The 26,724-nt window shown below is 39.3% G+C and overlaps 1 protein-coding gene across 1 annotated transcript in view; it reads left to right on the forward strand.

Annotated features, from left to right (window-relative positions):
* large1 (LARGE xylosyl- and glucuronyltransferase 1) overlaps positions 1-26,724 on the forward strand; it is a 128,974-nt gene that overhangs the window by 58,697 nt on the left and 43,553 nt on the right. The window contains exons 3-6 of the mRNA XM_042403196.1: positions 1,045-1,343; positions 6,473-6,555; positions 16,762-16,885; positions 17,077-17,248. Of these exons, the coding sequence (XP_042259130.1) occupies positions 1,045-1,343; positions 6,473-6,555; positions 16,762-16,885; positions 17,077-17,248 (678 nt within the window). The remainder of the gene's footprint in view (positions 1-1,044; positions 1,344-6,472; positions 6,556-16,761; positions 16,886-17,076; positions 17,249-26,724) is intronic.

Below are 26,724 nucleotides of genomic sequence, written 5' to 3' on the forward strand. Positions count from 1 at the left end.
TGTAATATGTTGAGTTCTCCAGAGCTGTCAGTTTCCTCCTCCCCAGTGATTTTCAGAATGTAAAACCCATTGTATTCTTTAATGATCTTCAACCAAGGCCTCTCACTCTCCTCTGGGAACTGAGATTTCTACAATGCACTGGAGAGAGAGAGAGAGAGAGAGCTTCATCTTCTCTCTTCCCTCTGTCTCTCTTCAGGACTCAAGGCTGCTTGTTCATATTTGAAGCAGTCAGAGAAGAGGAGATGAAGTTGCTGCTGACTTGGATTAGATGCACAGAGCTCAGGCTGCCCTGCTAATTGTACCGACTGTACTGATGGAAAGATATCTGTGTACTCCCTATCTTAAGATGCATCAACACTTTGATCCTAAATGTAAACCCATCTATTCTCTTAGATATTCTCATTGTGTTTCTCTATTAAAGGAAAATTCACCATAAATTACTTAAGAAGTTATGAAATGGCTGTTGGAGCTTGTGTTTGTGTTCTACTACTTTGGTCCATACATTGAATTTTTGTATAGCTATTCATAGTTCATGAACTATTCATGGACTTTTCATCCAGTATCACCATCAGGATGACATCTTTGGTTCAGAGTGAAATATCTTAACAGCCTTTAGATGCATTGCCGTGATATTTACTCCAGACATTCATGCTCCCTTGAGGATGAAGAATAACTTTTCATCTAGCACCGAAATTTCAATGTGTCTAATACTTTGATTTATGACCACATAACTGGAAAAACTAGCATCCTCAGCTTTACTCTGTGCTTTGTGCTAATGAACAAATGTTAACATGCTAATACGCTAAACCAAGACTCAGAGTGCCAAAAGTAGCCCATCATTTTGAATTGAACCTCCAAATGCCACTATGTCGCCACCACTGGTGTCAGTTTCATGGTTTTATTGTCATTTCAATACATTGCACATGTAAAAGATACCGGTGCAATAAGATATGAAAACAAAAAAAAACAACACACAAAGTATGGGTATTAAGGTTGTCACCTACTTTGAAATGACATTCATCTTTCTTGTCCTACCCCCCGCAGTGAAGCCCCTCCCCCTGTCTCCATTGGAAACCCAGTCATCCACGCCGGTGGGTGGAGCCGGCGAGCGCCAGGCATTAGAGCTGCGGGTGCGGGCGGTGGAGGAGGAGAACCGGGCACTGCGCCGGGAGCTCAGCCGGCCACCCAGGAGTCCATCAGCACGCCTTCCAAATGGCGGTCACCGTGGCAACCAAAGCCGAACTCATTCAGAGGAGGGCACTGGCGACAATGAAGGCCAGAAAGCTGCTGCAGTGGGAAACAGCTCAGACTGTGTGCAGCAGCCAGTGGTGGATAAGTGTGAGGTGAGACATGATCAGTGTATATTTGTCATGGCAACTTTAAAAATAAAACCTGTTTTGTTAAAACTACAAAATCTTCCATCAGTAACATACCACTCAAATCCATTTTTGTGTAGTAATGCAGTATGACATTGAAGGTTGTTTCCAGGAACCAGAGTGCCATTAGTATGTTGTGAGACCATATTATAGCTTGGCTTTATTCTCCTATTAGCCTAATCCTCCAGCAGTGATGCTGTTGGTTTGCTGTTGGGAAATGGCTCACTGTCAGAAGGCTGGATAATGTGAGAGCTTTAACAGAGCCCATGCTGTGATCCCCACTCTGATAGTACCCTCACTGCACCACAGCACATCACCTTTTAGCTCAGTGGGAGTTTGACTGGATGACAGGAATAGCCTATACTTACAGGTAGTCAGATATCTTGTTACAGATTCAGGATATTGGCTCAGTACTGTGAAATGGGCTTAGTACAGTACAGTGAACATATACATTAAAAGTGGGATTCTGATCATTTGGCTTTTGAGACTGAAACTGATATCAATATTTGAAAGTTTAAAAATCTGATATATCAGCTTTCATTTTTTATCTTTTCACATACAGTACTGTGCAAAAGTTTTAGGCACCCTAGATGTTTAGATTCTTATCAATAATGCAATACCATCAGGGAGGTGTCTGACATGACAATGACCCCAAGCATACAGCTAGAGTCATAAAGAACTATTTTCAGCAACAATAAGAATGATGAGTCCTGCAACAGATGGTATGGTATGACCCCCACAGAGCCCTGATCTCAACATCATGGAGTCAATCTGGGATTACATGAAGAAGCACCTGAGATGGCCTAAATAATAAATCCACAGAAGAACATTCTTTCTCCAGGATGGTTACAACAACCTACCTGCAAGTTATCATGAAAAACTGTGTTAAAGTGTACCAAGGAGAACTGCTGCTGTTTTAAAGGCAAAGTTGCTCACAGCAAATATTGATTTCATTTAGGTTTCTGCTGTTTACTCAACTTTGTAAGAAGTTAATTGATAAATTAAGACAATTTATAGCACTATTTTTGTAAGCATTCTCACTTTACTTTTAGTGCCTAAAACTTTTGCATAGTACTGTACATACATAAAAGTAAAAATCTATTTCTATAAGCATCCCTAAATTAACCACCGACCAACCACGTGGCTGCTGGAACTTATGGTCTGTATGATAAGGTGTGAGAGTGGCTTGCTTCTTGGTTATTGGTTCCTTAAATAAGAATAAGTAGAAATGGTTTGAGCAGTAATTACACACTTGTAACCAGATAACTGATGGGGGGGGGCACTCAAATAAATCATAGATTGTAATCTGTTAAATTAAAAACGCAGATCTCCAGTCAGTACAGAACCTTACTTTAGTATCTCTGGGAACAACAACATCTTCAATGTTTGTCTATTTGACAAGAAGAAGAGTCAGTGAGTTACCTTGACAACGGTAAAAATGTATTATTGTACTGTGTGCTTTTGAATAAAAACTATATGACGATTCAGACATTTTAGATAAAACTGTGTTGCCACCAAGTGAAATAAGTGTTGTTTTATTGTATTTATGGGACAATGTACAGTTTTAAACATACATGTTAACATTTGATGCACTGCACCAGAGTTAGCTTTAAAGTTAGCTTTCATCTGCAGTCCCTTACATAAAACATATAACAGCACATATAACAAACAGTACAAAGCAAAAAAAACACACAGGGATGTAGACTCCTGACTACAGTCTGTGTTAAGAGAAAGACAGAGAAGAAGAGAATAACATACAAAAGTACACAGATTGGGTAAAGGGTTAGGGTTAGGGAATGCAAGTGCATATCAGACATTTACTAAAATATATGAAGATGCACCCTACATGTTGGCTGGAAGGAACAACTTCATAATAAATTGTTTATATCTCTCTATAGGTCAGACTAAGAATGCACCAAGAGGTTCAGAGTTTATGATCTCAGTCAGACATATACCTTGTGCTCTCTCGCTGGCAGGTGTGTGATTTGTGTGTAATGCTCTGAAAAAGGATATGCCCTCAGATGGTTGCTCATCACCACCTTCAACTTTCCTCCCACATCAGCCGTCACTCACGCACAGTTCTCTGCTACAGCCAAGCGCTGTTCAAAAGCCAACTGCAGGGAAAGCAGAGCTCCTTCAGGGTCGGACGAGGGAAAATCTAGAGAGGGCAGTCTGACTGTAGCACCCTTCCAGGAGTGCTTTAACATGACCCCTCCTCATTTGGAGGGTTAGCCTAGCTGCCCTGACCCCTGCAGGGAGATTACTCTGGAAGCTCTGAGAGGGGGAAAAAATGCACATGGAGTTTTGACATGTCAAGCTGGCATCGGGGAGAGATATTTGGAGCTAAAATTGGAGTCATAACCCAGGGCTGTGAGGGAAAAGTCCAACATAATGTAGTCAAATACTGTTAAAAATCAGCTAAAGGCACTGGATTCTTCTACAGCCACTACTCTCATTCAACTGCCATACATGGTGAAATGTTTTATTCAAAAGGGAGAGAGACAATCTTATCACCTACTTCAAAAGACCACATTACAATGGAGCTACACAATGAGCAGAAGACATGCTGGGGAAAACCACCAATTGACATAGAAGTAGACATGACAAGTTGAGGGAACAAAAAAATTCAATTACGGCATGTCATCAAAGAGTCCCAGAATTCATTAAAAGAAGTCAGTTTTTCTCACTGCCTAGGTCTTATTGACCATCAGTCCTGTTGGCTGTGAAAACATTTATTGTTGGGTGCAAAGTGACTCTGCATAACACATCATTACAGTGGATTGCGTGGGCAGCCAAACAAGGATTTATCACATTTTTTATGTACAAGGGGCTCTCTACTGATTTGACACGTCACAATCAGTTTACTAGTCATGAGAAGTATTAATCCTGCTGTGAAAACATTGGTATTATGTCTTCTGTTGCATGTTTCAATGCTTTTGAGCTCTATTGCACCATCAGGTAGGGCTGTGCGATATGACGATATATATCATGTGACGAGAGAAAAATGTCTATCGTTTCATATAATGCTCTATCGTTTATATCATTGTGACGCAAATCACGGCAGTATTTTTTGTCATTTGGAGTTTGTCCATCTTTTGCACGGATTGCTGCTGCGCTGCACATGCGCGCAGGGTTCAGCCCCGCAGCGTTGAGAAAGAGCAGAGAAGCAGCAAGATGGCAACTATAAATAACAGCAAAACTCAGTAGAGACTGTCTTTATTTATTTTATTTACCAAATTTATGTGCATTCTTTTAATTTCAGCTCAGTGTGAGGGTCTCTGCTACAGCTGCAGGGTCAAGCGGAGGTGTGTGGGCGTGTTTGTGCTCTAGAACATAACCGCTGTGAAACAATCAGAAAACAAAGTTTTATTGATCTGATTTACCAGCTTTTTCACTACCACTCCCTCTCTTCATTCACTCTCTAGTTCACTTGACCACAGCTGCTCTCTCTCTCTCTCTCTTCGCCTTGACTTTTTTAAAATGAGTCGGGTAACTGACAGAAAAGTCTAACTTAACTTCTAATGTTATCAAACGAAGAGAAATGTCCTTCCCTCGTCCTAGTAACGTCTCTGTCCTCCGTCATGGCAGAGTTTACAGCTCTGATCAGTCTGATCTCCATCACGCCTCTGAATCAGGAACGCCTGCATACTGTAGAAGCACACACGGAGGCGGCTTTATGCCAGCGGAGAGAGACGGAGGGGACGGTCCAACTATTTACACATTAAATTAAAATGTGCTATATCAGGATAGGTATCGTTATCAGGATATGAAATTACCTATATCGGGATATGAAATTTTGGTCATATTTCCCACCCATGCCATCATTATCTGAGCCTTGGCATGGAGTTTACGAGTTTATAACAAAAAGCCTGTGTTACAAACTGGAGGAAAAGAATTTGAAAGATGTGTAAAGGGAAGGTCTAATAAATGACACTATTGAGTTGCATTGTGGGTATTGTAGGATCCATTGTATTTGGTACCTAACCCATAAAAGTCAGGCTATCTCTGCCTCTTTTTTAATCTTTCTGAGCCCCCCAACTTTATATCAGTGCAACACTAAATCACAAACCGTTAATAAGATCATGCAGAGCTACTCTCTGCTTTGACCTATCCTGGAGTTATGCATGCACACACTGTAGGTTTCTAATACATTGGAAGATTGCAAGAGACATTGTAGATGTATTCACTTTTAGCTGATTGGTTTTCAATGGTGCTTGGGTTCAAACAGTCAGTAGACAATTCTCAATCAGCTGAAAAACTTCTGATTTAGCTAATCAGCATCCTCAAATCTGCTGAGAAATCATAGAAAAAAGACGAGAGTTATCAGAGTTTTAGGTTTTCGTCAGTATCAAAGTCATCCAGTGATAGTTGTCTTTTCATCCATGCTCACACCACAAACAGGAACTGCTAATAGCTCATTCAGCATACTCTTAATGGTGGCAGTTTACCAAAATGTAAGCCAATGTTGGCTAAAAAAATGGGGCCAGGTTGTAGCCTACATGTAACTCACTGAATCCATGGCAATATTATTCTTTCTGTTTACAACATCCCCCAAAGCATTATAGGAACTGTAGTTTCAAAACAGAGAGCATGAAGATCTCCCAAATCGAAGTAAGATAAGGAACAACACTGTTGTCTCAGTTTTGTCTGAGGGTGAAAACCCCTGGTTTAGATAATTAGGTTAAACACAAATCCACTGGACTCCACTGTAAATATGTGACTTCTGGTGCGACTACCCCCTTAGATGTTAGCATGGCACTAGTGAGTAAAATATTGTCATAAGAACAGTGAAAGAATATCCTAAGAGAATTTTTGTTTCTGCAATTTTGTAATTAGTGGTAATTAACAATAAGCCAGGCAGAAACAGACCATAAGCAGTTTGTTAGATATTTTTATGATTGGTGAATTCTGCCCTTAATACTTTGATGTCATGAATGTTTTTTATGAAACACTGTTCTCTTTGTGGTTTATTTCTGAAAATCAAATATTTTTTTCTTCACAGCTCTTAATACTTTTATCACCGTGCCACACTCTTCCTCGCTTCTTCTTTATTTTATATACCTGTTAATCCTTCACTCTTTTCATCTCCTCCACAGACCATCCACGTGGCCATTGTATGTGCAGGGTACAACGCCAGTCGAGACGTGGTGACACTGGTTAAATCAGTCCTTTTCCACAGGTACAGCAATGCTCTGTTTTTCTTCACACACACACTTGTTTGTCCTTCAAAAATTGTGTGGACCATGATCACTAACTGCATATGACCTAAGCCTAAATAAAGGTTGCAGATGTTCTGGCGTTCATACTAATTACATTCCAATTTTGGCAACAGTCTCATGTTAAACAACAGAAAGAGTTATATGACAGAAGTAGGTTGTGTCCTCTTTTAAGAGGAGTGTCATCTCCACAGGGATGAATGCCAAGGTTTCCTCCACTCTCATCAGAATTAAAGAAACCATCAAGTGCAAAATCCAGTACTATACAAAACTATCCAATTATCAGTCTAGTTATATGTTGTCATTGGAACCTTCATCTGATGTAGAGGAGAAAACATGCACACTCCAAAGACTCTAAAGGTGTCAGGCTGACAGACGTCCTTGAAAGAAAGGCACTTCCTCATGCTTTCTCAAGACATTTAAAATGTTGACACTGGAATGAAGCAGAGTGTATACTTTGCAGAAATAAGTTTGCATTTCTTGAAACTAAACATTTGCTCACACATAATGTTAATATTAACCTTAAACTCAAGTCCTAATGCAAATTTATCCCCTCAAAGAAGTGCCGACTGGATACATGTCTTGGGTTGAAAGCTCTCACAAGGATGCAAGAAGAGTAAAACACACAGAACTAAATGTGAATTATAGCTAAAGAGCTAAACAGCCACACACACATGTACAGTATGCGTATATACTAGGGATGTGCAGAGAGCCCACTATTTGTATTTATATCTGTATTTGTTGAGGCAGCAAAATTATTTGTATTTGTGTTCGAATTAAAGTGGAAAGAGACTTAAAAATCCTGTTTTTGCTTTTATTACATTTTTAATTTTGGAAAATTAAAGTCTTACAATAAGCATTTATGAATAAACTACCTTAAGAAAGAGGTCCCCAAACTGGGTCTCGAACTGGAGTCTCCCAGATCATAGACGACTGTGCTGACTACTGAGCTAAAACTTTACTCTTCACCTCATTGCAGATAGACCTCTAACTAACAAATATTTTTAAAAATATTTGTATGAAACAAATATTTGTAAAAAACACACTATTTGTACTTTGCCAAATAATGTATTTGTATTCGGGCACACCCCTAGTGTATACACATATACAGTATGTGTCAGGGATATGTCAGTAACTCTAGAGTGGGTACAGTGCCAGTACAGATACAGGTTATGCTCAATCTATGATTTTCATAGAAAACTTTCTTCTAATAGTTTGGTAATTAGTCATCATGATGCACTGTTACATTTGGTAACAGTTGTCATTTGTTCAAACACCTCAAAGTTTACATGTTAAGGATAGGTGACTTCTTGTGGCTGTGTATATAAGAAGACTCTCAGAAACAGACACAGAGGTGGTGTGACGTAGATGCTGTGTCTAGAAGTATTCACCCCCTTGGATGTTTTCATGTTTTGTTATTTCACAACATTGAATCAGAGTAGATTAAATGTGGCTTTTTTGACACTGATCAACAGAAAAGAGTATTTAATGTCAAAGAAAAAACAGATCTTTACAGTAATCTAAATTTATCACAAATATTTTTTATTAACAGGACAGCTAAATCATCAATGGTACAGCCAATTGGTTTCACAAGTCACATAATTAGTTAAATGGAAATCACATGTATGTAGTTGAAGGGTTTCAGTTGGTTGTAGAATGAATACATCTGCATCTGGAAGGTCCAAGTATTAATGAGTCAGTGTTGTGACAAAACCTATGAAAACCACAAAGACAAAGGAACACTCAAAGCAACTCAGTGAAACAGTGATTGAAAAGCACAAGTCAGGAGAGCATTACCAAGTTACCAAACATCCCTTGGAGTTCAGTTAAATCAGTTATGAAGAAATAGAAAGAGTGTGGCTCAGGGAGACTAGTGAGGGAAGACACCAAGAGACCTGTGACAACTCTGAAGGAGATACAAGCTTCTGAGGCTCAGACTTGAGAGACAACAGTTGTTCAGGTGCAAAGAGAAAGCCATTCTTTAAAAAAAAAACTAAATGACATCTCTGTTGCAGTTTGCCAGAAGGCACATTGCAACAAAAGCCTGTTTGGCTGCTTATCTTACATACTTAGACAAACAAGACAGAGGTTTGATTAATGCTTATTTGTTAGTATTTTCAATAAGTATGTTTCACTTTTGATGCTAGAAGAGAAAAGAGAGTTTGGCTGGGGTTTCTTGAGTGTAAACGTCCCCAAAAGGGATAAAGAGCAGAGTGTTAGCCTACACTCTGATATAGTAACATAGAGGACCAGCTTCAACATAGTGGGGAAACTCTAAAAAGTGGATGCTATTGTAAATGGGTTTTTTTCACATAAACTGCAGCTCCACAAAATAATGGCCTTGGAAATAAAGCTTGGATACTACTGCAAGTGGTAAGATAATAAGCTGGACATGCTAACGCTGCAGCCTGGGTTTGAGCTGATATACAGCTCAAACCCGAATACAAATACATTATTCGGCAAAGCACAAATAATGGGTTTTTTACAAATATTTGTTTCATACAAATATTTTTAAAAATATTTAGAGGTCTGTCTGCAATGAAGTAAAGAGTAAAGTTTTAGCTCAGTAGTCAGCACAGTCGTCTATGATCTGGGAGACTCCAGTTCAAGACCCACTCATAAGGTAGTTTATTCATAAACATTTATTGTAACACTTTAATTTTCCAAAATTAAAAATGTAATAAAAGCAAAAACAGGATTTTTAAGCCTCTTTCCACTTTTATTCAAATACAAATACAAATACAAATAATTTTGCTGCCTCAACAAATACAGATACAAATACAAATAGTGGGCTCAGTGCACATCCCTAGTTTATACCAATTCTTAGGCTCCTGCTCTTGTATTATTAGTTTTGGAAAAGTTAAAACAAAAATACACCACCCTCCAATTGCCTACAAATTATTCCTCTTACTGCAGCCCCATGCTCACGACTTCAACATGTGGAGAAATCCACAGCTTGGTAGGCCTGCCGTGGATAGTTATGGATGCTAAGTCAATTGTTAGTTAGAAATCCTGTTAAATTATGTTGAGTAGATCTCCTGTTGGACCTGCAGGATAAATAAAACGAGCTTGCAATTGCGTAACTTGATGTAGGAGCACTTATCTGTTAGTGTGCAACATTATTTGATGTTAGATGTGTGTGCCATTAGTCTTATGTAAACATGAATACTGAATGGTTTATTATGCGTCGGAGATGGAGAATTCATTAGTTATCAGTCAGGGTGCATCCAGCATCACAGCGTCCACAGTTAATAGCTCTACATCTTAATTAGCTCCAGAGTTGCAGGTGAATTAATCAGAAGTGCAATGATGATTTCAGATAGAAAGTTAGCTTTGACTCCTGCTGTGCAGACACATCTTTAGACATTGTCAATTATTTTCTTTTTTTATGACCAGAGACACTTAAGCAGCACAGTCCCTGTCTATTGTTTGTCTGAAGTAACATTAGTGTTCTTGTCAGGTTGAAGTTTCTCTCCCTTACAGCTCTGTGGGGGGTCATGAGAGTCTAAACACTGTTTTACTTATGTATAAATATTCTAATTTGAAATATTCTAAGTGTGACTGGGATCAAATGAGAATCAATTGGGCTGAGGCTTGTTGATAAATTAGTATATTAGCTTTGATCCCAAATGAAGAAATCTGCAAGAAAAATCACATCTTTTTTTTCAGAGTTCTAAATCATTCCAATCAGGACACACAGATGTACACATACATCTGAGCTTACTTTACATCTTTTGAGGATGAACATCCATAAATCTGCTTTGAAATTGTATAAAGAGAATCCATTTGATTGTTGTCTGTACATCTATGGTTGCGGTGCAGAAGGCAGCTGTTGCAGCGTGGCTTTTCATGATGCATACTGGCTGAAATATTATGTTCCTGTTCCCTCACAAATGATCTCTGGCCAAGTATAGACACCAGTTTGCAGCAGCATGTTAACCAGACAGCAGCCAAAAGTTTCATTTTGGTTATTACAGATTTAACATCAGTTAGGCATAGGTGATAATCTACCAGTGAAAACAACCAGAAACCAGATGGCCAATGGAACCCAAACTTCATGGCAACATTACACTCAAAACTCATCACCAAAGGAAATAAGAAAAATAGTAGGAGTGATAAATATTAATAAGTAAATCCTTTTTTTCTGTTTGTTTCACATTATTAATTAATTTCTACTTAAAGCTGGAGTGTGGGACTTTTGTCTCCCCCTTCTGGCAGTGAGAGTAAAGGGGGGGCGCTCAGCTGTGGTTGCCTGACACAGGCATGCAGCACGCTCTCATGTGCACCCCAAATGACAGGCACACAGAGAGGGCCGGTAAAAACATAAAAGTTTTGATGTTCAACTGGCCCAAAAATGTCTTTTTTGACAGTCCACCAGCCCACTGGGACTTGTCCCAAACAGTATGCCCAATAGCTAGTACAACACTGGCCCTAACCTACTGTTGCGGCTGTAAAGCAGGGGATAAATTGTTTTGAGCGTCACCCAACCCTCATGAAATGACTCGTTTCACTATCAGAACTTGATCCATTTGGTCCAATAACATTTGGAACAGCCAGCGTGGGAATGTCATGCCCAACTTGACGGCGGCGATTGACTTAATCAGCATTGTGTGAACTCATTTGGCAAGAGCTTGAATGGAACAGAGATTCATTTATATGTAAAAGTTCTGCACTGCAGGTTTAATAAGACACAGAATGTCCCATCAACATGGTTCTTATATGCCCAGAATACTGTGGCACCCACTAGTCAAAGACAGCAGGTTAGGACGCTGTTAAGGCATCTACAAATAGGAAGCAACGCTATATTAAAAATACCAGTCTTTATTATACATAAATATAGTTTTGTTAAATAAAACCACTTTAGGCACAAAACAGGAGGTTGGTTGGCAGCAACAGCCTACGTTAAGGGTCTCACAACATCCAAATTGGATTAAAGGGGCAAAACAACACAACCTAGTGCAGGAGGAGCTCACAATCTATACATCAGTCAGTGTGCTCAATAGTGCAGACAGGGTGCCGTCTTACAGGAATATATGACACTGTTCTTGTTCTCTCTCCATTCATATGCAGATATTTACAGTGTGTTACATATAAAAACGGTCCTACAACATGTATAATATAGTACCACTTACAAGCCAAATTATGGAAAAATAATATTATATAGCAAACATTGCTGTAGACATGTAGTGTCTATGAAATAAAATGTGTGGTCAGTAGATGATGAGGTAAGAGGAGTTTTAAAGGACAAAGAGATCAGCATCACTAATCTGTACAGTTCTGTTCACTGTTGAGTCTTTAAAGTTTACAGATTCCCCCAACTGACTCATCAGGTGACGGCTGATGATTTGGACAGGAGTGGTCTTTTTTAGGTTGGGGACAGGTCACCAGCAGTGTAGCTAATATGCTAACCCCTGCAGGCCGTGTTTAATCAGAGAGGATGTTTAAATGTTGACTCACTGCTGTTATGCCACTGACAAATATATGAGCAGACAGACGCCTGAGAGGTCAGCCTGCTGGATTGTCATCTGATAGTGAGGGGCATTCTGCTGAATGACTGAAACGATAGAACGAGACACGGGACATTGATCGCCAAACACCGCCTGACCCCACGATAAACTGACCTGAAGCTCTCATCAAATAGTCCCTCCAGCTGTATTTCTTCCCTATATTGTGGACCTGTGATGAAATATTGGATATGCCATAAATTCCCTGTGAAACAAGATTTAAATTATATCTACCATTTCATTCTTTTTTTTTTCGTTACTGTGCTCTGCTGTCAGTTAATTTGCAGCAGTCTTATGTTGTTTAGCCCATACTGTAAATCAAATATTTGCCACCAGTTCATCATTTGCGTCGATGATGGAGAGCCCAGGAGAATGGCTCTCACTGTGTGACCGATGCTGTCCCACCTGAAAGATGGCCTCTCTTTGCTGTATTCAGTCAGACAGCAGCGCTTCTCATCATTCTGATCTGTCCAATAGTAGCTGTATATTTCCTGTCAGGATAATCCAAGACTGTCCTCACCAGAAAATCAACAGCATCAAGTAAGGGTGGATGGTTGGACTTTATAAAACGTCTGACTTTGGCATTGAGGTCATTGTTCACCTCCGGTCTGCTACAAACAGTCAACATTGGTTTATTTTAACCATGACTGTGATCTTTCCCTTTCCCCGAGTAGCTTTAGTAGTAACCAGACATTAACTTATGAGGAGGTAGATCACCATAGCTCAATTATTTTCAGAACACGCTGATAAATGATCTATTATGTTGTTAAATATGATGTTTTGTCAGGTATATCAATGTCTCATAAAAGTGAAATCATACCATTAAATCAGAACGTAAATCATACACTTGTGTAGTTTGTCTATCAGTCACACATTCACACTGTCTCCTGTCAGACTCTTTGAAGTGGTCAAAATTATTTTTTCTAGCAAGTAGCATTTTTCAAACAGTTTTTTTTTTTTTTTTTTTGCTTTTTTGAGCTCTTCATCACCTGTGCAGCAATTCTTTTGACAGATGATTCATTTCACTGTCTGTTTCTGCAGTAAAGACATCAGAAGACGCTTTGGACTGGTTTTCAGTGGTAATTAATTTATTTCCTATGTGGCAGAAAAAACATGAGGCTTCAGAAACTCCTGCAGGTTAAACTGCACTAACCAAACCCTTTTAGGACTGATCAACTCTAACAGATTCTCTATAAGTGGACTTGAAGATAGTCTAGCAACATTAAAGCTACCAACAACCCATAATGCAGCATCAGTACTCTCTCCATTCAAAAAGATTATCAGATGTTGTGAACAGTTATTGCCTAGTCCTTGAATAAAAGATGCTTTTTTAAATGCATTTTCCTGAAAAAAAAACAAAAAAAAAAAACGTCTTATATTCAGGCCAGTATAATAAGACAAAATATATGGAAGGCTTTTTCTGTGAAACTGGAAGTGTGGACATTGCCATTCAGAGATAAACAAAAAAATGACTGAAGAAACAGATTTTGTTTTATGTTTAACAAAGCTAAAGTAAAGTAAAGTAAAGTAATACGGATGTTATATGATTAAAGCAAAGACAGAGGAGCTATGTAGTTCAGCTGGTTGGTTTTGGTTATGGAGGCAAAAGACAGAGCTGCTGACAGGTAAAGTGGTTAGGTGAAGCTGAGTGAAGTCTTTTCCCTCAGCTGTGATATGGACAGAGAGCAGCCAGTGCAGCATCTGCTTTATAACCATTTTTCACAGCAGCTCTGTGGTGTTTGTCAGGTCTGGAACTGTACACACTACCAGTAGAGAGGGAAATGTGTTCATGTATTAGACAAGTTGTACATGATGGTGTGTCTGGATCCAGGTCAAGATATGATAAAGATTTAAGTTAATGTATTTTAACAATGCAATCTCATAAACCTGCTAAAGCAATATAATCCTAATTTGCACAAGAGTGTTTGTAGTTAAGAATTGATACATACCCTACTTAAATTACATTTACTTTAATATTCAGATTTAACACTTTGAGGAGAAAGAGCACTGTTAGTACTTGACCTGTACCCTGAGTCTGGGCTTTGGAATTGGTGTTGGGTGCATCCCAGCTCCTCACACAGTGAAAGTAACTTCCTCTTTTCATGAAGGTGAATGCTCAGGTTCAGGACGATTCCTCTCTCAGCAGATGGAAGCACAATGAATCTCAATTTGAGTCCACTTTGAAAGTCCTTACTGAAACAAGATAACAGTATCACATTATGAAGATTAGATGATTAGATTATCATGGGGCCAGCCCTGATAATCAGGATGTACTTGACATATTTGCTTCTTTATCGGCATAATCCCAAGCATCCAGTGAAAGGCTTGTTGCTGTTTATCCAGAGGATGTGAAGACCCTTTCTGTTTGTGCTGCTATGGCTGACAGCTTGTATGGAACCAGAGTTCCCATACATTTTGACAGCTCCCAGCCTCCAGTACTTATTAAGCAAGTGCAGCTGACATATTCATTCCCAAAGTCATTCAGCATAAGACACCCCATGGTGCTCACATCCTCAGATCAGTGTCACTATTTCTTGACCTGATTTGGAAGCCCTGAATACCTATTTTGTACAAGCCTCCTCCTTCTCTTCATATGTGAGCTGATGTAAGATACAGCTCCTCCTGGGTCAGACTGTACAGTCCTCTCTGGATGAAGCTTTGGTCATGCCGTCTGATGAATCGTCTCTCTCATTGTGCTGTTTCTCCCTGTGGACTGACCGCACAATCATCCCCAAATTATAATGTTTTAATGCAACACAATCTCCACTCAAGGTCCTCATACTTGCTTGCTCTGGAGCTTTCAGTCTTTATCAGCAGATGAGACAGTTTGCTCATTTGTCATGGAACTGTTGCTCTTCGAGGGTTAAGGTTTTTTGATACCTTGCTTTGAGAAATATGAGCTTTTTTTTTGACAAAAGCCTTTTTTTCATTTAACAAAAGAACCTTGATGTCTAAATTTTAACAAGCAGACAATGCATAATTAAGATGCAAATAGAAAAAATATGAAAATCAGGAAGTATGGATATCAGACAGTAAGTAGGTCAACAAAAATACAAATCTGACCAGATATTTAATGCCAATTTTCAGGACTTGACAGTTGTTGCTGTGGACACATTTTAGACAATATCAAAAAAGTATTGATGCCCTTCCCCAGTCAAAGTCAATTTACTATTCACAGGGAGTGCAATTCAGCAACAGTACTATAATGAATTAAGTGGCTCTGCAGGAGCTTTAAATTTGTCGAAATGGCTAGAGTAGTAACTTCAACTGGGTATCTTGGGATTTTTATCAGAAAGAGTGGTTTGGTGTTTGATGCAGGAAGGGTCTAATGCAAGATACTATGAAGTTGCATCATGGAAATTGTAGGTATTAAAAGTCAGGATATTTTGGCAGCTGATGCGTTGCAATGGAACAATCTTTTTTTATGTGCCTCTTGCAAGTCCTCCAACTTGGAAGTGCAACTCTAATCACAGGAAAGTTATAAGGGATAAGTCTAACAATATGCTATAATTTTGTTATTGTCATGAAAACCCATGAAAAGACCAAAATCAACAATGTGTTAGCCTGTGTCTCACTAATTTCTGGCTTCCCTACTCTGTCTGTGGCTCTCAGCTCCAAGCTCATTGGTTCCTACCGAAGACATAAAGCTTTAAAAACAGCTCACAAATATATAGTTTCATTTTTTAAAAAACAGCTGGTCATTGTAGTTTTTAACAAATGTTACTCAAACAGAAGGAAACAGTGCATTTGTTGGGGACTATTTTCAGCAGTGGATTAATCTACATTTTGTGCTCTAGTGAGTATTTCTGGCAGCAGGATGGTGTGTGTGGGATTGAGTCAAAATAAACTACAGTGTGTGTTCATTCAAGATTCAATATTTCTTTATTGTCATTTCTCAGTACTCACGTATATTGAAATGAAATTCTGTTTCTCCCAGACCAGAAACAGTGCACATGCAGAAAAAAACGATTTAAACAAAACTTAACTCCTAAAAATATAAGATTGCTAAAAATATACTCAGCAAATATATTAAGAAAGTTTCAGAAACAAAAAGTAAAGGACTTATATAACTACACACAAGTACACAAAAGTGTGAAAGCCTTTAAATAGCAGCAAAGGTAAACATGAGGTAGTGCAATGAGTTTGCAGCAAGGCATTTTACTGTTGTGAAAGTCCAGTGTCACTTCCACTATGTGGTGTAAAGTGTCCAGTGAGGGGTGAGTGTGGGATGGGTGTGCGTGTGGGGGGATCCATAATGTTGATGATCGACCTGGGGGAAGAAGCTGTTGAGCAGCCAGTGCAGCAGTGCGGCTCATTGATGTGTTTTTAATGTAGTGTTTTTGGTAGGATCAGTTCACTATTGGTTTGAGTCTCCACATGAAATTTGTTGAATCTGACTCATATTTTAAGAGACATTTTTGACACCAGTGACCTTATTCTGACAAAACTTGGAGATGATGCATCCTCACATTACATACTGCTTCACACTTTTTTCCCCGATTAAATAAAATAAGCAGATTTGCCGTTTTTAGTGTAGTTGTCAATGTGTTGAAGTTTGTAAAACACAGATATAGTATAAAGCAGGTTGTGTGTGTGTGTGTGTGTGTGTGTGTGTGTGTGTGTGTGTGTGTGTGTGTGTGTGTGTGTGTGTGTGTGTTTCCACAGGCGGAACCCCCTACATTTCCATTTCATCACAGACTCCATTGCTCAGCAAATCCTATCTTCCCTGTTCCATACCTGGATGGTTCCTGCCGTTCGGGTCGACTTCTATGACGCAGATGAACTGAAGGTGAGGAACACTGTCTCCTCTTCACCTCAGCAATTCCCAGCTTCACTTAGAAACACTGCAGGATCAGGGCTGCATGTGTAACTTCAGTTAAAAGCTCTGTAAACCCTGCTTTTTGTTCATGACAGCATTTAGCATCTAATTAGTTACTGTACTGATAGATTGGTGTGTTCTGGTTTGGTGTGGTGTTTCAGTCTGAGGTGTCATGGATCCCCAACAAGCATTACTCTGGAATCTACGGTCTGATGAAACTGGTGCTCACCAAGACACTTCCGTCCGATCTGCAGAGAGTCATCGTTCTGGACACAGACATCACGTTTGCCACTGACATCGCTGAACTGTGGGCTGTCTTCCACAAGTTCAAAGGTAACACAGCTCCTGTTTTCTACCTCTGTGAAAGCTTACTGTATGTCTGTAGTCAGTGTTTTCAACAATCGCCAATTTAAGTAAAAAAGAAAAGAGAGGGAAAAAAGCCTTTGAAACAGCATTATCTGTGCTGGGCACTGTGTACATTGAACATACCTGTGTCACACTCTGCAGTCATTCTGTCCAATGTGTGAATATGCACCAGATGTGAATGAAGCATCTCACTCACAACTCAGGCTCCACTTTCTCTTCTCCACTATCTATATACACCTTGTTTACTTTTCCCAGACCAGCCTGCTTTTCTGAAGCATAGATTCACTTGTGAAAGTATATACAGTGCTGTCCATAGGTGTTTGGACTGTTTTTTTTTCTGTACTCCAGCACATTAGAGTTTAAATGAAAGAAAAAATACAAGGTTAAAGGGCTGAATTTGTAGAAGAAACAGAGAAGCACAAAAGTAATCAAAACTATTGTAACTCCAATTAAAATATGGCAACTAGAAGCTAATGCCTGTCAAGACATTTTAGTGCGGAATAGTTACATATTATAGCTTTAAGAAATGGTGTTTTTTGATTGGACTGAGGACAGTTGTGCCAAGCTTAGCCATTAAAAACAGTGATCATTCAACTTGTTTTAACACAGCAAAGCACAGCTGGTTTGCTGGTGGAAAACTTTTAATGTGAGGCACCAGCAGTAACTTGCCTTGTAAACAGACAAAGTTATGCACATCTTACCCAAATTGCATTGTCTGTATCCTTGAGGAAACATGTTATATGCATTTCCTTCTTCATAAAACAGTTGCAAAGCCTAAAAACAAAGCATAAACTTTCTGTCTGATCATTAGCACAACCACACACTTTAGTGCAAGACTTTGAGAGAGGTGACAGAAGTATAAATGACTAACTCTTGCTAGTTATAGACTGAAGAATTGCTGCTTTTAAGTACTATACATACATACATATATATCTTTATTTTCTTATATTTCATTTTATAGACCAACCAATGATTCTATTAATTGAAAACAATAGAATGATCGTTGGTTATTGTTAGTTGTAGCCCTACAGTTTTGAAAGAGCCTCCCCCACACTGCCGGTGATGGCAGAGTGTTGTAGTGTCAGAGAAGCTGTTTGTCCAAAGGTGGGCCTGTCGATCTTTTGTAATCTCTTCTGTCCCCACACATTCTCAAACAATGGCTGATTCACCACTCATGTGGAGAAAATCACCACCATGACTCACCATGTAGGATTTCTCTTGTTCAATCAATATGTGGTTGACACCGGCTGGATAGAAGCTGTGTGTTATACAGGTGGTGTTTCTGTGATGAGCACGGAGGAGTAGCTTTCTGTTTGTCATCAACTACAGTATCGGTGCTGTAAATGAAACTTAAAGATATAGTCCTGTTGTTCATGTTCATTACTGCTGTTTCAACTGAAACTTGCATTAAACGGTATTATACTTTGATCAAGATTTAATTTTAACTAAATTTATACAATATTTTTTCTTATACTGTATATTAAATTCCCTTTCCACTCATAAATGTGTTTTTCTTCTTGTTCCTTTAGTTGGATGTTGTTTTCTTCACTGTACAGAATGATGTATGTGTAGAGTTTCTTTTCACATTCACCTGCTGGAAGTGACGATCAGGCATATACCTGCAAGCCTGAATTGTGACATCACAACCAGTCCTGGTTCAGTATGCAACTTCCATAAGTGTAATGTGGAAACATGAAGCTTCCAGTGCACAAACAGTGAGAATAGACTTTACAGTGAAGTAGGAGACATCTTGTGTCCAGCAGTTAAACTTTTTAAATGGCAAATATTTGCATTTTCATTCATTCATTCATATTTAACAAAAGGGAGTAGATGTTATTTTAAGAATTTCTAACCAGGTAACTGTCAGTAATGTCAGACACAAATTATTATTCAAAGCAGAGTCTTTTTACATGTCTTAAAGAATGTCTAGAGGCGACCTTTTATTGCATATACTTGTGAACGCAATAATTCACAAAGAATAGTTTGACATTTTGGGAAATATATGCTTTTTCCTGAGAGTGAGATGTTCAGATGAATATCTCGTGTGCCTGTTCAGTACAGAGCTGGAGTCAGGACATCATTAGCCTAGTTTAGCATAAAGACTGAATGCAGGGGGAAACAACTAGGCTGGTTCTGTCCAAAGTTCAGAAATACACCTACCAACACCACTAAAACTCACTAATTAACATGTTGTATCTTGTTAGTGTAATTTCTACACCATAGTACACAATAGAAGTGTAAGATCAACTGGTTTGTTTGTTTTAGGGGTAGTTACATGCTGAAACATGCTGGAAAAACTGTGCATCCATCTACCCAGTTTTTTTATGCAGTGTATTTTGCTATAGTGCTAGTTGCCAGTTATGGTCAGTGGGCACAGGTTTTATTATTATTATAACTAACACAAAACATGAGGCAACAGCACTTTTATGCAATGGTAGAGATGTTCTGGCTCTTTGAAAATTCGAACCCTATTCTTGAACCGTGACCATGATGCACTTCATTGTGTTTATTTTGGTGAGTTTTCTTTTAAAATGACATCAGTGGCTTCTGTTAAAGTTATCGTACTGACAAAAACAAAAGTTACAAATGACAAAAGTCAGCATATATTATGAAGAAAAAAATCATTTTGAATGAATAATTTCTTTATGATCCCAGATGACATATGAGGTGCCAAGGAGGATGTGATATTAGAGAGTGTAGTTCTAAGAGAGATTAAAGGTTTCTCTATAAGGCTTCAATCGATGGGTTTTATGTGTCATCCCACCATGTCTAACGGTAAAAATGTTCATACCTGTTTCAAATGGCCAAGGGCAAAAAAGCCTGCTGTCATGATCTAGCATCCTTGTAGTCTCGACAAGGTGAAGCGACCAAATGAAGATAATGGCGCACACTTTTGGACAATATCTCTTGGAAGGGATTCATCATGTTGCACTCACATTCACATGAAAACTGACAGAAGTAGGTCTGTGAAGAATATAAACTCCGAGCTTGAGAGAGAGGTTCAAACACCACCTATGTAAACACATCCACACACCTGGGAAATCACTGATTGTCAGATTGTCTGTTTCGGAAAGCTGCAGAAATTGTCTGACACAGCCCCACCTGATTCTGCCATCTGGAAGAGGGCCTCAGGTGTTGTAAGACGATCCAAAAAGTGCTAGCTTGATATATACTCAGGCCTTAAGAGTATAAGAGTGGAGGACAGGCAAGAAGTGTGGAGACGATGGGACACAAAGTCCTGTGAGTGTATTCCTGGGAGGCAAGGTCAAGAGTAAAGATTGAGGAAGGTGCGTAGGCAGGAGGAGTGAAGGAGGCGGTGGTGAGTCACTTCAAAGATTTATGGGTAATGCTGTCCTATAGAGCAGTGCAGTCAGCAGGGGTTTGGATCAATCTTAATTAACAGTTGACTCCAATACAGCACCTCTGCCACCCACTCCCTTTGCTGTCCAGTCTGGCTGAACTGTCTAGCCTCATTATGTTTAAAGCATTACAACAGTCCACTAAGACACACTCAATAAACGTTACTCCTAGACTTTAGCTTTCTTTAAATTACCAGCTTATACGTGAGCTTATAAAGATGGTTAAGAGAGCTGATACAAGGCTGTGATGTAACCATCACAGCTCTTATTCTATATGGTCATTAACTCTACCAACCTCATATAAGTCACCGGCGTAAAAATGCATGATACATGATATCAGTGAGTTTACCTTCAGTAACCACAAACTGTCCCGACAAGGCAACCGAAATCTATGCTTAAGTACGATCACCAGGGACTATTTCTTTGATACAGTAGAAATGGCTGTAAATTCTGAAATAAAAGCCTGTATTCAAATACCCAGTCAGATGGAGGGCATTTGTAGGTGACAACAAAGAAGAAATGCAAGCAGCCAAGAGCAGCTGCTGTCAGACTCTCCGTGTCCGCACTGGAAACACAGAGTCCACTTGAGCTTTGACAGTCACTAGAAGCTCATTCATGGCTCTTGGTAAAAGTTTCTGTGTGGTACTTGTGTTGTAGCTCAGCTAGCAGCTCAGCACAGAGAGGCTCTCCAGTGTCTGTGGGGGAGTGTCAGTATGTAGCCATAGCCCTGCTGTTGATCATGTTAACGTTACCAGCCCTCAATATCTTATAGACCTCTGAATATTGCACAGTTAGTTATCGGTGGGCCCGTGTGTTGTGTTCACTGCCACAGAAAAGGAATAAATCTTTGGGTGAATAGCACAACATCTCGTCTATATTGTCTCTTATCAGACTTGCTAAAGCTACCAGCAACTCTGTGTGAGAGGCACAAACTGAGGCTACCATTAGCAGTGTTCCAATATTTATTCTTGGCGGCATTTCTTTTCTGTGAAATTAATGTACTGTAGACATTGTACATTCTGACTACTTCCTGCTCTTTGAAATATTTTTTCTTTCTTCTTCAGTTACAGATATCATGATATATCTTAGATTATTTCTTTGTGAGATATCATCTATTGCAGGATCGCCTTTGTCGTGATATATTGATATCGTGAGAAGAGTATCATGATAGTATTGTATCGTGAGCTCATCTGTGATTCCCACTTGTGATCAATAACTGAGAAATGTTGGGGAAGCATTTGAAGTTTTGAAATTTCTAAACATTAAATTCATTCAACTAAACCAAATGCCCCATTAAGTTGGTGATCTTGGTAAAAGTAGTGATTTAAACAAAACTAGCTGATTTTTCTGCCATTTACTTACCAGGGTTCCATCTAGAGGTTTATTGTCAGTGTTCATTGTTATGATAGAATCCTGTCTGGCTCCCTGAGTGTACTACTCATTTCTGTTTCACTTTTAATGACTTTTTCTGTAAATTAGGAAGAATTCATAGCATTGTAATGCTCAAAGCTATTAACAGTGGCAGTTCTAAAAAGCAGCCTAACAGCTGTGTGTTTCTGAGAGGCAGTGATATTCTCTGTAAGTCAAATATTGGAGTCTTTTCCATTCTGCAGACATCGACTTGTCTTGATCTTTCTTGTTCAGGTAATAGTGCTGCTGTTGCAGTCTCCTGCTGGGAGCTTCTCTTGCTCCTCCTCACTCAGTTTGCTTTTCATGCACCAACACTACTTCCTCAACTTTCTATCATCCTTTGTCTCCATCATCCCACTCTCAAACTTTACTTTTTGATTGTTTTCAAACTCTGTCAGCTTTCGAACAGACATTTTTGATGATCCTGACTATATTTGTGCTGCCTTAGAATTAACTCAATCAAAAGGATCCACAGTGACCACAGATGCATTCTCTTCAACAAGACATATTGAAGTCCCAAGGCTTTCAATTCAACTTGTTTAATAACTTTATTTACATAATGGTCATGGAAGCAATATTGCCACAGAATGGTCTGAAACAATAGAGTTATTGAGCATGAGAGTTCATTTAATGAAAAAAATTAACTCAACATACACTTACTAGCTTACTATGGCTTAGCTGGTATCACATGATCTAAATATGGAATTTTTGTGCAGTCGGTGCATTTGTAGGCATCATCCCCACAGAAGCTCACAGACAGGAGCAGCTGACAAAATGTACACCACACAGATAAACATGCTTATCCTTTTCAAATCCAATCTGATAATCCAATATCTTGTCTGAACTCAGGCTTGGACTGCAACAAACTTGTCTTGAGGGCATTGTCTGAATTTTCTTTCTTTGGATGTTGTTTTCCACTGGATATCGACCTAACTATTCCCTACTTGCATTTGTGGGTGTTGTACTCAAGATGTTAAATGGATATTAGAGAACTCGGCATGCAGAGAATGTTTGTCCAATCTAGTGTAATTGTTGCCAGAATGGACCCCATATTTCACAATGGGTTTGTCACATTGTCAATTAAGTGCTGCTTCTATTTTATGGATTATTTTTCCTGCTTGCCTGCAGGCCTTTTCTCTCTTTTTTATATTTTTGGGCATTTTCTTGTCTTTAATGGACAGCTGAAAGTATATAAGCAGACAGGAAACAAGGGAAGAGTGAAGGACATTGCATAACGACAAGGGTTCCTAGCTAGAGTCAAACCAGGGATGTTGCAGTTATGTGGCATGTGCTGTAACCACTCGGCTACCAGGGCGCTCCTGCAGGCTTTTTCTTTCAGCCTCTGTACTGTGTTCTCCATATGACCCTGGCAGCACTCTGAAAGGTGAAACGTTGAATGTGTGCCCCTTTTTTTCCCTGACTGCTGATTGTATGTTCTTGCTGATGGGCTCCAAGGCCACTCAGAGATGGTGACGTACACCATTTATCCATCCATTGTCAGAAATCACTGGTGCCTGCCTGTAATTTATTAGAGTTAACCCTCCAATTCTAATCAGCAGATATTCTGGGGTTAGGTGTGGAGCCCTGGGGAAATTAGAGCACCACTCAAGACCTCATATTTCATTTTAGCCTCACTCCCACATACCATGCCCTCCAGGGAGTACAATCCATGACCCTTGCCACTTTGACAAATTTGAGGCTTTGTACCAAGGGGGAGAGGGCAGGTAGGTTGAGGTCAGGTGTTTAATGTAGAGGTGGGGAGGAGATTGAATAGTGTTGTAATGCATTCGAACTCATTCATTCTTAAACATCTCTCAGGAGTTGTGTATAGAGCCCAAGTCAATTTCTCTTCACCAGGGGTGTTTCTATTAAGCCATGTATGAACATACTCTACATGTGTCTCAGAATTGCTTACTTGCATTAAGGTGTTCTCCCATGTTGCCAATCCCCTTGCCCAATAACTCTCACCTTCCTTTGAGTTGCAGAAGCAGTCATAATATATGAGCAAATAGAGTATGTTCAAATAATGAATATGTACTGTAATCTTTAAACATTTATATTGCACCAATAAGAAATGAATTAAAGTAATGGATGAAATTCAGTTCAGTATATCAACCAATAAATGTCACCATTGACAGGTGTGTGTAGCACAGCTCTTTCTTGCCTAAAATGAATTGAAACGAATTGTCTGAGTTTCACAAAAGAAAAACATAGCTGGCCGATTAGAGCCTCAAACATCAAGCAAGCATCAAACAGAAACATCAGGTGAAGAAGCTATTTTAGTTCCCCTTATCAACCGTACCTGCTTAGTACAAGGTAGAGCAAATTTGGCTTCCAAAATACTCTGAAATTGAGTGACTCATGGTTTCAACCAGGTCTGGAAATACTGCTTGGGGATTTTGGTTTGTGCTAACTCAGTAACATCATTCAGGTCTTTCAAAGCTTTAGACATGCACCCATGCTGCAAAATCCTCTGTTCGGCAGCAACCCAAAGGTTCTCTCATGGGTTGATAACTTTCTTTAACCTTTAGGCCTTAGTATGCTTCAAAACTTTTAACTAGATAGTATGACTTGTCGTCTGTCAAAAGAGAAAGTGTTTTTTATCTGGTTTGATGACCAAGAACCTGCTGTTAAAGACTCGTCCTGCCTGCATCCTACTGCCTTCCTGATGGCTTTCCAAGAATCCTGTGTCTTTTGAGTGTCATTGTAGTTTCAACACAATGAATCACAATTGGAGATAACTGCGCTCATTTTTTAGAAAGTCTCTCCTGGAAGGTAATTATTGCGTTGCACTTAGATGTTCACATTAAAAGCAACAAAAGTAGTTGTGCTAAGAATATTGTCTTTTCCACCCATGTGTGCAAACCTGGCCAATTACTGCGTTAAGTGGCTGTGATTACTGGATAATTGGAAAGTTACAAAAGTTGTTGGACACTGTTACCCCATCAGCCCCCCACTCCTCTGATCCTGATGTCATGAATGGTGTCTCAGATGCTGTACGACAATCCAACAAGCACTTTGTTTTAAGCAAATTGTGGCCTGTAGGCTCATACCCTGATATCTTGTGACTCATTGTTCCCACCAGGTGTTATAAACATTTTGGTTTGTGCCAACTCCTTAACATCATGCAGGTTTTGCAGATATTTAGGCATGCATTCATTCAGCAGAACCTCCTGTTTAGCCCAAAGGCTCTCTCATGGATTGATAAGAATCCCACTGCCTCATAGGTGTAGTTTTGCTGTAGAGCAATGCTCTCTTTTTCGGAAATGCCCTGTTCATACTCACTCATGAGTTAAGATTAATTTCATATGTAATTAATTTAATATCTATGAAAAAAAAAGGTGAAATTACACCACGTTACATTCACTGACTACACAAAATGCATGACTCCGTCTGTGCCTGCTGCAAGAAGGAAGAAGGAGGGGCTGCACACAGCAAAATCACTCTCACACTCAGATGCATGGCGCTTTCAAAAAATAAGTAAAAACAATCTTCTCATGTGGGGGCAGATTTATTTGCTTGCATCTCCTAAATAAATTCTATGCATAGTAAACACTGGCCTCAATTCAGTGTTTCTGAGAGGTCCAACAGCACAGAAGGCTTTTATTTCAGGAGGAAGCAAGTGTTTGAACCAAACAAGACTCATGAATAGGATTTATCATGCACACACAGGCTCTGCATCTCCCTCTGTGTTTTTGTCTCTGTCTCTCTACATTTACTATGACACACTAATGCATACATTGACTAAAAGGCACATGCCAGGGCAGTCACTAACCATAACAGTGTTCTACACACACGCACATGCCTGTCACAACAAAGACATACATTAAACACAACTTTTCTATTCCTTTCATCCACCATTTTCTATTCACCGATGTTATATAATTCATGTAGCAGAAGCGCTACTACACCTACCTGCTGTCTCCATGAATTTGCTGAGGGTGACCTATTTTTAGCCTCCACTGAACAACGCAGCATTGGACAAGCTTTTTAGCACCCAAAGCTACATGCAAACACAAAGCACTTAAAGATGTAAGCATGCTCAGTGGGTTTACAGGCCGATGTAGTGTAAGTGGTGCATTAAAGAGTACATTTACATGTGGCTGTGCTACTGGGTGAGACACAGTCAATAATGCAGTGGAGGATCCTCCTGATGAGATCCTGGCACTGAAGACACAATTGATAGATGGACTAGAGCAAGTCAACAGACATGTGCAAGTAGTTTAGGCTTTTAATATCTGACTAAACCTAATTTTAGACAGATGCAGGTAAGGCTTAAAAGCTGCAGTTGTATTATAGCGAAACTCCACCAATTTTACACATGAAGGTCAGTTTATGAGAGTACTACACAACCTGTCAAAACAGTTGTATGTGTATGTGGCTCTGGAGAAGGTTTAAGAAAATAACCTTGATGTCATCAAGGCTTCTAGACTACAATTTATACTATGTATAATGGGAAATGTGGGATTCAGGGTTTTTAGAGCTTGACCCATCCATTTTTCATTCTACTCTCTGGTCACAGATACAGGACACTTAGATAATGGAAAAAAGGCACATTTTAGTAAAGGTTTTGTCCCCTCTGCTATAGCGGCTTTAAGTTCCTTTGCTCACTTTTGTGAGTCCACTAACTTCATGGAAATAATAAAAATCACATTGTGTACCCCATTAAAGGTA

This window comes from Thunnus maccoyii, chromosome 23 (assembly GCF_910596095.1).
Source record: "Thunnus maccoyii chromosome 23, fThuMac1.1, whole genome shotgun sequence".
In the NCBI taxonomy this organism is placed as follows: domain Eukaryota; kingdom Metazoa; phylum Chordata; class Actinopteri; order Scombriformes; family Scombridae; genus Thunnus; species Thunnus maccoyii.